This window comes from Corvus hawaiiensis, chromosome 9 (assembly GCF_020740725.1).
Source record: "Corvus hawaiiensis isolate bCorHaw1 chromosome 9, bCorHaw1.pri.cur, whole genome shotgun sequence".
Lineage (NCBI taxonomy): Eukaryota > Metazoa > Chordata > Aves > Passeriformes > Corvidae > Corvus > Corvus hawaiiensis.
In genome coordinates, this window is record NC_063221.1 from 23566420 (window position 1) to 23579902 (window position 13483).

A 13483-nucleotide genomic window follows, 5' to 3' on the forward strand; every position below is an offset into this window, starting at 1 on the left:
GGTAACCCATGAAAGCTACAAGCTCAAGCATTTTGCTCTGAAAAGAAAGGTTAGACTGGGGGCAGGAGTCAGAGGGAGTGCCTGGGTCAAGGGAAGGTTTAAGATGTGTTTGGATTTAATTCATCTTACAAAGAAACTATTTCCTGCTATTGAAGATAACTCCCTCCTGAACCCACCTGCCCACACACAGGCTGCAGGCATCCAGAAACCCAGCTGGAAGTGAAATGATGTGAGCAAAGTGTTTCCTCACCAGAAGGGCAACGGGTTAGGATGCCATTCCTTCCCGCAGCTACTGGACTGGACTGCTACTGCTGTGCAAGTCTGTCCTTTGGGACCTCAAAGTTATAGGTCCCACCTTTGCAGCAAGGGGATCAGAATCTGGTCTGTGAAGGCCAAGATAAGAGCAAACTAAACACCCAAAATCTTCCTTAGAGACCAACAAAACAGGTAACCGCCCACCCAGATCAAATTAAATGTGCATCTTTTATGAGGATTAGAAAGAGAAACAAAATGCAGTGGCACTGAAAAAAGGAACTACTTTCTCACAACTCCTCATTAAGCTCCATTTTATGTTTTACCTCCACATAGTTTCCTTAGAAATTTTACCATCCTGAAAAAGTTCAAAATTCAAAGAAAATCCTTTCCAATGTTGAAAGCCCCAACGTGACTTCAAAACACTAATTCTTTGTACCACCCAGGAGCAAACATATTTCCTGAACTAACCAAAATGTAGAATATTTAGGTAAAAAAAACCCAACCAAAAACAAAAACCAACACAAAAAAACCCACATGGAGTCTGACTGGCTTAACTCAATAACTTTTTACTGAAGTGGCTGCTGCCAAACGTGCACGCACACTTCCCCTAGCAAGTGGTATTCTCCCTTAACCCTTTGGGCACACTTGTTCCTGCTGGTTTTGGGGAAGGTTTTCTCCTTCTGCTGAAAAGCAGTGCTGCCCCTCTTCCTCATCTCCCTAAGCAAATTACTTTATTTCTGTGTTCCTCTACAAGCATCAAGGAGAAAGAGCTCCAATGCATAAACTCATGCTGCCATTCTGCAATTCTGGTTTGCATGAATTAATCCATTAATGTTATTAAAAAGAAATCAACTCAGTCTGAGAGCAAAGGCAAGGCAGTGACCACTTCCAGAATTCTCAATACAACTTTATCACCTTTCCAGCCCCACTTCCAGAAATCTTGAGTTTTTCCTTACGGCACTCCTTATTGGTCTTTCAAAACTAGAGGAAACTGTCCATTCCTGATAGCAATGAAGCTCATCACTAGCAGAGTGAAGTGAGAACATGTGTATTGCATCAGCCAGTGCAGTAAAAAAACCCCAAAAACCCAAATCCCTGCCCCACAAAGATATTAAGAGTTAGCTCGTTAGGTGGTACAGGATCTCCCTAATTCTCATCTGTGATTTTTTTAATTTTATGAGTTCTCAGTCATGTGAAAGTGAAAGCTGCAACAGACTCTGCATCAGATCAAGAGTTCACCTCTGTGTTTACTTGGAGTACCACAGTAGGGAAACCTGTTCATAAAAGAATTCTTTAATAATGGAAATCATTAGGCAATTTAAATGAAAGCGTAGTTTAAGTCTTTCTGCAAATTGTTAACAACCTTTGTTATTATCACAAACAAACATCTGCTAGGAAGAGTCCAGTCGAAACTGATCTTGCTTTTAGGACATGGAGGACATTGATTAAATGAGCTATCAAAGCTACTTCCATTCTGATTTTCCACACTTCTTGGCTCTTTAGCTGCAGGTCTTGCCCCTCCCGAAAAAACACAAGAGTGTTTATGGTGAGAGTTTGCTTACCTAAATCAAATCTATAGTAAATCAGCAACAGAACTGTTCCCTGGCCTCACATCCCTACCCAACAAGCAGTAGGGTGCCTGGATAACGTGGCACTGGTTCAATTCCCACATACTCCTCAGCTGTACCACAGGGAGTCACTCCCACAGGCTGAAATGTCCCATAAGCTACTACAGGTGGCACTTCTGTACTTTCCTCACCTGTCTGTTGGCTTCAATGTACAGCCCAAGAGTATTCACTCGGTAGCACAGCCCCTCCTTCATGATATGGACGTAGCAGCGCACTTTTCCTTCGTGGAGAGTTACATTCATATCTCCTCTATGATCATTCCAACAAGAGTTATCTGGAGCAGGTTTCAGCAAGCTATTATCTTCCTTTATGAAACTATAAATGTCTGGAGAACACACACACGCATGAAGTTAGACAGGATTTAATGAAATACTTTCTGAAGAGGAATACTATTAAAATACTGTTGGTGAAGGGAAATCTTTGCCTCACCTCATCTCCATGGCTAGATACTCGGCAGTCATTACCAGATTTTATCACATGTAGTGAGTAAGTGCTTATTTTTATTCTGCAGGTGTGAATCAAGGAATCAGGACAGATGCAATGTTTTGCCCAAGGTCACACAAGGAGACAGCGGAAATGCTAAAAATAAATTCCAGGATCTGAGATCCTGTCCAGTTCCCAGTGCAGGGTGTTTAAGGCTTAGCTTAGCCTGTTGTCCTATGCAATTTTAGGAACTCCCTCCTAAAACTACGTTTTCAAAAATGAATCTTTTTTCCCAGAAAAAAAAAAAAATACAGACCCTCTAGCTGATTTGCTTATGGTTTACACCAAAATAAGGGAAGACAAAAAAATTTATATAGTACACAATACTGTTTGAAAAATAAATCTACCAGAATCTTTGCTATCAGGAGTAAAAAGAAGCTGAATCTCTAAAATAGTGTTTCAGGCTAGTTCTGTAGTCTACTCAATAGCTCAGCTGTAGCATATGGACTTTAAAACTTGCATAAACCCAAGTTTTTGATATTGTACTGACCTAGGGATGCTTGCTCTTTTTTCTTTTGGTCCTCTTCTTTGTTGTCTAGTCCTTGCTGCAATGATGCAGGAGAAGAAAACTGTTTCCTAACCAGATGTGGAATCAGTTCACTCCGGAGAGATGTGATTGTCCTGGGGAAGGAGGCGCATACATGAAGTCTGTGAATGCTAGAACTTACATGTCTTCATTTTCTTTGCATAACATTAGCAGACACTTTGCACACTTCATGAGGATGAATCAAAATGGGAAGACATTAAGACAATGTCCACTAGTCACCTGCTTCCTTAATGCATTAAAATATAAAGAAAGATTCAAAATGAGGAAGAAGCTTCATTTTCAGAACTGTATTCCCTATATTTTAACAGAGGTGCCTATAATTTAATGTCATCATCCTAGAATTCATACTTGTGTGCAGATGGAATGCAGAAAGTACCAACACTGTAATGACAAAAACTGAAATCCCTTTATGTGGCTTAAAAAATTGCATCAATTGACAGGAAAAGAGAGAATTAAGTGCCTATAGAGAGAAAACCAAAGCAGCTCCTTTTCTTTGTGATAAAAATACGGAAATGCTGAAGGATATATGAAATACCAGATCCTTCAATTAAAATATTTATGATGCATACAGTGATATTCCTGCTCACGTGAAACATCAGAATATTTTAGACTCAGTCCTTTAACCAAGAGAAATGAGCACATTTTAACCAGTTTGGGCCCCAAGACTTTCATGCTCTTTAGAGGCTCCTATGCAAAACACGTAAGTGAACAGAAAGCTTCCAGAGGCTTCAGCTGGCAATACACCCATCTTCCCTGTTTACAGATTTCAACTTTTGTTATATCCATTCTGATACCCCAATACTAGGAGGTGGAGAAATCATGAGGGGTTTTATCCCAAGCCACCTATGCCTTAAACAAGGGCCCCAGTCACTAGATTATCTTTACTCTTGCACTGATTTATACATTGCAATGAATCAACAAAAAACTCTCCCGAAAGACAAATACCAATGTAGGAAGTCTATTGTACAATGGGATTATAACCCAGCTAATTTAATTTTGACTATGAGAAGATAATTTTATTTTTCAATAAAGTATTTGGCAAAAAACCTCAAATCAACAGTTTTTACAGTTGGAGTGCAGTCTTAAAAGAGCTTTATTGTTGTTGTTTCATTATTTTAACAATCTCCATTTAGTTACTGAATTGTGGATTATTTAAAGTAGTGCTTAGGAAAATCATGCGGAAAATGAACTCAAAGTTGGCATGTGTAAGAGGAAGTGCTAAACTTCAGAGGAAGGATTGGGAGAACTAACGCAGTGAGCTTGGCTAGAGGAACTCAACAAATAATAACCCACAAAGAAAGAGGAGTTGTTTAGAATGGAAGACAGCAAATCTAGGAACTAACTAATAGATTAAATTACAAAAGGCAAGTACTAGAATGAGTACAGTGAAAATTATTTTGGTTGGCAAAATCTCTAGCAAAGGGGGATCTTACACAGTTCAAACTTTAAGACCAGCTCAAAGCCCACCCAGACCCCTGTTCAGGTCAAAGATAGTGAGGCAGACTTAAGGACTGAAACAGTCTTTCATGTCTCTAGCTTTGAAAGGAAGATTCAGATGTGATTGCCAGTTCAGTCCTATGAACAAATACAGTGTGTTTCTTTTTCCTGACAAACTTTTCCTTCAGTCCTCAGTGCAAGTTGTGTCACATCCTCTGACCTGCAGTGGGATGACCAACCCCAGTCCACCTCTGAAATTTTGCTCTTATGTTTTATTACGGACAAGGAAAAGCTTAGTCTTTAGTCTCTCCTCCTGCTTAAAAATAAGATTATAATCACCTTCGGATAGCTGTATTTCAGGAACTAGCAAAGCAAAACACTTCATTCTTTAATCACCGAATTTCTGCCTGCTAACCACTTACAGGCGCGCTCTGCCGCGGCCGCGCTGGCCCCGCGCTCCCACACACGTGTGGCTGTGCAGATGGGCAGTTTACTAGCTCACAGTGTTTGCCTGCAGCTGTGCCATTCAGCAATGATTTCCTGCTTGGGTTTTATACTTCATCCAAAACCGACAATCCTCTGTTTCCCTCAGAGGCTGGCTATGGCATTTATAAGATATATTACCTATAAAATACCCAAGTATTTGGCAGTCTTAAATAGTCTGATGCAGAGGACAACACAACACGGTAGGAAATGAAAGCAGTGAAAAGGGGAAAAGACAAAGTTTTGCATTTTTGCCTGGTTTTTGATGGTTTAATCTTTCTTGGCCAAACTCCTGAAGCTTTCCTGCTATTCTCTGAAGTGCTAGCCACATTCCTTTGCCAAAGGTGGAGCAAATCTCTGGGTCATCCATAAGATGCGGCTCAGAAACACATCCTTCTTACTGGAAAAGGAAAACCAGGAAGGTTTGCCTCTGCTTGCTGTTGAAGCAATTTATATGTGACATTAAAGGAATTTGCCTTTGGAAAGTAGTAAAAATACACAGTAAGGCCCTCTGTGAGAAAGATTTGGGAATTTTTTTGCAACAGATCTTGCAAATGTAGATATACGAACTGATAGCATGAGACTATTACCTGACTGTCAACAGCGGGGGAAACCAAACATCTGGCTGGAACTAGGAAAGGAATTTAAATCAAAAGAGATGCAGAGGGACTGAAGACCCTTCATCAAGAGAGAGAGAAAAATTAGCAGGAGTTTGGAAGAACCAAACTGGCCTGTAACCTAGATACAGAAGAAGACAAACCGAAAGGTTTCTGGTCTAGTGTGTTTAAAATCCTTACAATCAAATCCCGAACTTCACATGCCTATATTAAGAAGAAATAAATGTAAAACCCTATAAGCTGAAGAAAGCATCTTTTTTTTATTCTCTTCACGTTTTAAAACTTGGAGCCCCCTGGTTTCTAAAGCTCGTTGTTTCTGTCAGTGCCGAGAAGTGAAAATGAAATATGCACTGAGATCGACAGAAGGAAAAATCTGCTACAACCAGGAGAAAGAAAGTAAAGGGGTGAGAGGAAGGAGAGGAGGGCACACAGAATTTTGGCAGAAATCCAATTCTAAGCCAATGTGGAGTAAGCATGCTCTTGACACTTCACAGCAAACTCCAGACGGTGAGGAGCATAAACATGAACCTGCCTTTGAGATACATTTGCCAAAATAAATATGTTTTCATAAAATCTAGCCCAAGTGACAGGCCCTTTTTCATGACTTTTCCTTTCCTAAACTTTGATATTTGAAGTTCTATCTGTTTTCACCTCAACAGAAAGTAGCAGGTTTTCAAGGAAACCACCAAAGATGGAGAGTGTTGTTAGATGTCTGCTTGTATATGAAGAGAAGGGGACACACTAGTCCCTGAAGTACCTTATGTGGCTCCAGTATCCTGAGAACAAGAGTTGGCAGCAATTTTGAAAGGGGTTGATACTGATCACATTTTAAGCATGCAAAAAGAAGTAGTATCTCTGGCATGGAATCTGCCATTCACGCAGCAGGTCACAACTACAGGGCATGTAGCAAGAGATGGTGCATAAGTGGGGGAAACGAAGACAATTGGGCAGTTGAAATTCATGGTGCAAGTGCAAGAAAAAAACTGGGAATTCAAGTGAAGATGAAATATTTTAAAAGCAAAAGAACCTCCTGGAAAATTCAGTATTAAATGTACCTAAAAGCTTAGAGCACACATCAGCCACTCGCAGTCAGCCATGCAGATTGCAGACTCAGACCCAGGTATTATAAACCTAGAATATTCAAGGTTAATTTTATTTTAAACCTAAAACATTAAGGTGCAAAAATGTCTACTTGGTCCGACAACTGTTATTTTACCAAGTACTGTTATTACCAGCAAGAAATAACGACATCTTTAGAACCCCTATATCCCTGGTCCCTGTGCACTTTATATATTCCCAGTATTTCTGGGATTTTTGCATCTCAGTAAAGGCACAGATAAGGTTCATGCTAAATTAAAAAGTTTTACTTGTGAAAGAACATTAGGTGAAAACACCCTAGGTCAAAAAGCTTAATATTTACACACAGCTATGCAGAGGTTTTCAGAGACTTTTAACCATAAATAAACTTAAAACAGTCTACAACATGGCAGAACTAAGTTTGTATCTATGTATGTTATATTATATTACATTACATTATGGCCCACAGAGGGCCAACTTTTACTTGTTGCTGAAATGCAACTGCCTCTGGGATGAAGATTATTGAAACTTCAGCAAGAAATGAAGAACAGTGTGGCCAACTGAAACACAAGAAGAGTTTTGGGGGATAAAAACTAATACTGACCCCTTAAAAAAAGACAAAAAAGGATTTCACAATTATGCTTTAATGGGCTGGGATTTCTGCTCTTAGATATATGTATTGCTGGAGACTCTGTCTGCCATAGGACATGGAAAATAATGGCTCTGACCAACGATGGTAAGGAAAAGAATCTCATAAAGTATTCTACAGTAATAGAAGAGTCTATTTGAATCTAAGTTTAGGTGACCTTGCACAAGTCTTCGTAACTGTAGGTGCTGTTTGGCTTTATCCACAGCAGGAATAGGAGCATCCACAGCTTTTGCTTCCTGCAGCTAATTCTCACCAGCTTCGGACACCCTGAACACAACTGTCAGTTCCATTTACCGGCTGTCATTCATTTTCATTTTCCATGTTTCATGTTAAACACCATAAAATAGTATTAATGAGTATTAGCATTTTAATATCCTCCCTGTTTTATTAATCTGTGATGAACCATGAAATCTACTGTTGCTGTCAGCACCCACCTGTGAAATCTGCTGTTACCCACCCTCCTTGGGTAGTTGCAGAGGGTTTCCCTTGCTATCACTGTCAGCACAATCAGTTAAATCTACAGGTGCAGATAGTGTTTGTGATTCCTCACTACAAACAAGCAGATCATTAGCCCTTTTATACCTATTTGTATCTTTTTTTTTTTTAAACAGGCAAATGTTAGCTCTTATACAGCTATGCAAGCATACACGGACTTGGGTTCTGATCTTAGCTCCATGGCCTTCAACAGAGATTCTTCAGATCACATCAAAAGAACATGAGGCTGTATTTCAGACTGGGGCTCATAATTAATGTTAGAAATGTATACATAAATACAACTAAACAAATCCTAAGGCAACTTAGAGTTTTGGCCAGAAAGGAGTTGCATGTTTATGCAGAACAATAAAGATGTAAGAAAAAGGGAGGGAAGAAGAAGGAAAAAAAAAGAGGGTGTGTTGGAAGAAAGAGAAAAGTTAATTCTGAACCCTGTAGGTACATAGTTCATGGTTCTCATCGTTTAAAGGATAAAGCCAAATAACATTTAAAAATTCCATGTAAGCTGGGAGCTCTCTTGTTGAATCTCAACGTTATTTTCTCCTGATCCTTTGATGGAGATTAGAAATTTCCATGTGAATACAAAGAAAGAAACAACAGTTACTCTGAGATTTTTTTCCCTGAGCATTTAATGCTCCAAACTAGAGCAGCCAGCCACCATTCCCACCTCCTCCCCCCTCCTTCAAGAAAAAAAAGTCAACTCACTTTGAAGAAAAGACAAAACAGGGTCAGGGCAAGGGGGATTAGGGAAATGATATTTATATCATGGACCAAATTAAAATGTCAATGCAAGAGGCAGGCAAACAGCCCATGCCACATATATACACCAGGCATGTTTCCTCAAGGAAACAGGAAAGAGATTTGAAAAGAGTTAATGCAGTCCTGAGTTAATACCACCTGCCTCAGACTCAACACCACTTAAAAGACAGTGTTTGGGTCCATTTCCCACAACGCCGTTTTAACAAGCACAATGGAAAAAGCAATTACAGGACTTTTCCCCTTCTTCTCACTGATTCATTACTAAAAATGCTGGAATTTCTGAGACATGCTAAGAATGCGGAGAAAGCAGTGAAGGACTGCATACAAAAGGAAAAAAAAAAATCAAGTGATAAATCTCTAGGGTGTGCCACATCTCTGCAGAAGGCTAATTCTGCCCTTACATCTTGCAATAATCCTTTTGCCTTTGTCTGGTGTACCCAAGACCAATTATAATAAAGGAAAACTCCAAAGTAACCAGGCAAGCCAATAAACTATCAGGCAATTAATTGTGCCTAATTCAATAACCTGAAGCACCCATCACACAGCATTGAACATCTGTTAAATCTTGCTATGTTCTATTTCTCCTGTTCTACTCTCAAAATCTGGACCACAAAAAGAGTAAATATATTTCTCACACCCTGCCACAACTTCATATTAATTAATTGTCAGTGTCTCTTATTTTTGAAGTTAAAAGCCTAGGGAGAAGACAAGGAAACTTTGAGAAATATTCTACTACAAGGTAATTCCACATGACTGCATTTGTGCTTCATTTGTCTTTCCATACTGTTTTCTAACTAAAACCTTCAAGCCTGACAGCAACATACTCCCAACGCTCACAAGAACGTGCATGACTCATTCAAAATCCATTACACAGCAAGCCAGTAATGCTGCACAGCTTTGCTTTGCAGGCTCACGTTTATGAATAACTTCCCAAAACTGCAGAATCACCACCAAAACCCCCCATTCCAGATGATGGAGGGAAAGCAGAAGACACGCAAGTGACAGTCACAGACACTATAACACGGAGAGGAACCAGATCAAAGTATGAAAGGGATGGTATGGATGCAAACCACATAAAAAGCTGTTCTCAAGTTCCACCAAGTCTGGATGCAGTTAAAGGAGCAGGGATCTAACTTCCACTTCTGCCAAAAAGCCCTTTGGGAAACAAGGCAGCTTTCTGAAAAATTGACCACAGAAATTAAAACTCCTCAATTACATACTCAAATCCTTTGAAAGCATGTGCACACTCAGCTCAGGTCATCTAAGTAACCTTAACTCTGCCCACTTGCCAAACAGCCAGGAACACCCCACAGCTCCTGACTAACGCAGCTTTTGCATGGGAATGCCAGCAAGTTTAGACATTTTTAGAACTTCTTTCTGACCAAAAGTCTCTGAGGCCATCGGAGGCCACCCAGGGTGTTTGGCAGGTTGTACATGCTGCTGAGGAATGGATCTCATTCACTCCCAGACAGCATCCCATTCTTCTAAAACAAGCGCACCTGCAACAAATGTGGTTCCTTGCCAGAACTCATCTTTCCCCTTTCTCTCCCACCTCCGCTTTTGCAGCCATCTGTGTCTGAGTTACCAACATTTTTCTAAGTGCCTTTGAAATTAGGCTCCTTTTCTGAAAAAGAAACAGAGGAATTCTGACAATTTGCCTAAACAAACACACATATGTGATGCATTTGATAAGGCTGACATGTATCCAGAAACTGAAGAATTATGTAAACTTTAGGTGCGTAATTATATATTTAGATAAAATAGATTTAATCACTTCAGACTTGTCTTATAAAACATGTGAGTGTCAGAAAATAGAGGCATGGCCGTAGCTTCACGTGGGCAACCTCTTCCACCCCGCTCCACTGGTATTGCATTACAGGCACTGGAGATGCCCACATGACTTTGCTGTTTCTCCATGCAGATACTGTGTTTGGTGGTCTGCAATCAAACGGACGTAACCTCAGTTTGACTAATTTCTCTTAGCAGTCTGGAAGATAAACTGGAAGCTCTGGTGTGTAATTCAATCCTGCTTTCACCTATACAAGTACCATTTCTACACCCTTCTCCCCAGCAACCATTCTACCTTAGTTAATTCCTATCCTCTATACTGATTGCTAATCCCTGCTCCACCCCTCCCTGTAGGACAACTCTGTTCTTTTTACCATGGTGTTCACAAGATGATCTTCTGTCTGTGATAAGGCTAAACTTTTTTTTGTCTTCACTTTATCCTTTCTTGAAGAACTTTGAAAGTTTTTTGGCCAATGAATCCCATCTCTTTTTCATGAGACAGCTTTTATTTATAATGTTCTTTCCAGATGGTATTAATCCATAAAAGTTCAGTGTAAAATGCTGCATGAGCTACATTTCATCTCTGCGTCTTTGATTTAGGGGAAATATCACTCCTTCTCTCTATTCACCTCTTCGACTTCTTCAAAACCAGTAGCTTAACAAGACAGCATTCAGCATTTCCCATAGACTATTTAAAATGTTATACTCCCCCTTTTTTTAGTTTTTTCACTTGAAGTAAAGAAATTCACAGTTGCTCCTCTTTGTTTCAAGATTGTTCTAAGATCAACCCTTACCTCATGCTCTAGGCTTCTTATCACATTCAGAATGGAAGTCAGAGTACCATTACTGACTGAATGATGGTTCACTAACTTAATGAAGACACTTAGCTACTCTATTCATGCATGTGTGCCCTATCATCACTGGTAGCATTTATTGTCCTATCTATATGCAGGAATTTAAAAGTCTCCCACCACAATAATTCAATGCAATAATAAAGTCAGCAACAGTGTTACAGACATATTATTGTTCATGTTTCACTTGCCTGGCTAAGGCACAATGAAATTTAACACTGAGCTAACACCTAGAATAAAAAAACCTTTAAGAAAATGTGAAATACTAGGAAAATAATAATTCTTTTCTCTGTTTACCCAAAATTCAACCTGTCAGTAAAAGGGGACACAGAATTTCAGAATGATGTGTCAGTGACTGAGGTGTTGTGGACGAAGAGTGATTTAGAAGCAAAACAGAGAGGGGTAGAAAGGAAACCATTATCTTGAAAATTGTACATTCAGATCATCTGAATGGAGAATACAAGGGTATTCTGTTTTCCACTGCAAGAGACATAGATATGATATCATAGTATAAGGATTGTATCCTCACAGTGAGATGTTCAACAAGGCAAGATAATAACTTCACCCAAACGATTATCTTACATGCAAGTAGTGCTGAGTACAGAAAATGCACTGCATTGATAAAAGAATGCTTAGGGTGATACTGTCCAAGTGGCAATGATTTAAGAAAAAACAATAAAGGGGGAAAAAAGCACACAAAGATGGATAAACAAATTTCTTCTTGGCTCCAAATTCACATCTTGTGTGAAGACAGAAGTCAACTTGGCTGAAGGTTACCCAAGGAAACTGAAACTGCATCAAACAGTGGAAAAAAATAGTTAACAATTTTTAATGTTTATTATCAGATCAGAGCAAGCCCAGCTGAGGCCACCAAGAGGGCCAAGAGCACATGACACAGGAGGAAAAGCTGGGGGAGCTGGGTTTGTTCAGCCTTGAGAAGAGAAGGCTTTGAGGGAATCTGATGACACTTTTCCACTACCACAAGTGAAGTGATATAGAAGACAGCCAGACTTTTCCAAGAGGTGCACAGTGAGAGGGCAAGAGGCAACAGATGCAAGTTGCAACAAGGGAAATTCCAGTTGGGACATAAAGAAAACAACTTTTCAGTGAGTGGTGCAGTCCTGGGACAAGGCCCAGTTTCCATCCTTAGAGATTTTCAAAACTCAACTGCAAAAAACCCCCCGAGAAACATAAAAGTTAGACTTACTTGAGCAGGAGGTTGGACTAGATTCTGCTAGACATCCCGCCCCAGTCTAAATATTTCTTTGATTCTATAACTGAATGACGTTTTTTATGACCTCCCTAAATTAACTTTTTTTACAGAATCCAGAGGGTCATCATATGATGCTGTAAATCATAGTTAGAGAACAAAATTAACACATTTTAACATTTACCTTAGAAAAAATTTGCACTAGGAGCAGCTTGGATGCACAGAATACTGTGCTGTGACCAAGCACACTTTGGGATCTCAGGCACGTGGCCACTATGGAGTATGATGGTCTCACAGAAAGGTTTGCAGTTATTCATGAAGTTGATCAGCTCCAATTTAGCACATCTAAAGACATGCCTACTCCCAGATAGTCTGCCAACAGGAAAAGGAATTGTATTTCTTACAGAAGGCATTTGCTGAAAATCATAATGTGTTTAAATCTAGTTTGGATCATTAGGGCTTTTCCCCCTGAGGTTTCACGAGTAAGGTTGATTGATACCATGGAAAGATGATAACAGTAATGATACCCTGGAGGAGTGGGACATCAACAAATTTCAAATCCTGGCATTTTGAGTAGGGAGCAGGGAAGGTTCCAACAGCTGGATATGTTTGACAAGGAAAGGAAATGGGAAAGATGAATTGCCATTTCACATTGTAATAGATTAAATGCACTAAGGAGGAACTTGGGCTGGGTTGATTGTGGTTTTTTTTTCCTCCCCCTTTTTCTCTTCCTTGTTTGGAAAGCTACAATCTATTTGCCCTGTCTTCACACAGTATACTTCCTGTAAGAGCTATTTGTTTATTTATCCGTTTTAATCACAAGGAAAGTATTCATTATAAAATCTCTCTTTACAGCAAAGGAGAAACCTTCCAGCCACACGGCTGACACATGTTAACTCGCAGGTATTCACAGAGCAGGTTCTGTTTTAAGCCATCTTTCAGGCAGCCACACAAAGACCACCAAAGCTGGGTGTTCAGCTCTGCCAGACCTCCCCCAGCCAGCAGCCCTTGCCAGGAAACACAGGTGACAGCCTGAATGATAAAAAGGCATTTAGAGGGGAAAAAGAAAAAATGCACTGGTTTAGTCTGGGCAGCACCTTAATATAAACCTGCAGGGGCCTTTGTGTACAGCACAGCACACAGCCATCCAAGCAGGAGCTCCAGAGCCAGTCACTCGCACCTCCAGTTTCCAAAGATCTCACACTAC

At 39.9% G+C, this 13483-nt stretch overlaps 1 protein-coding gene across 1 annotated transcript in view; it reads right to left on the minus strand.

Annotated features, from left to right (window-relative positions):
• The window catches only part of EIF2B3 (eukaryotic translation initiation factor 2B subunit gamma), a 98735-nt gene that overhangs the window by 27333 nt on the left and 57919 nt on the right, over positions 1-13483 (minus strand). Inside the window, exons 6-7 of the mRNA XM_048312628.1 lie at positions 2857-2987; positions 2015-2208 (exon numbers count right to left, since the gene is read on the minus strand). Coding sequence (XP_048168585.1) covers positions 2015-2208; positions 2857-2987 — 325 coding nt within the window. The remainder of the gene's footprint in view (positions 1-2014; positions 2209-2856; positions 2988-13483) is intronic.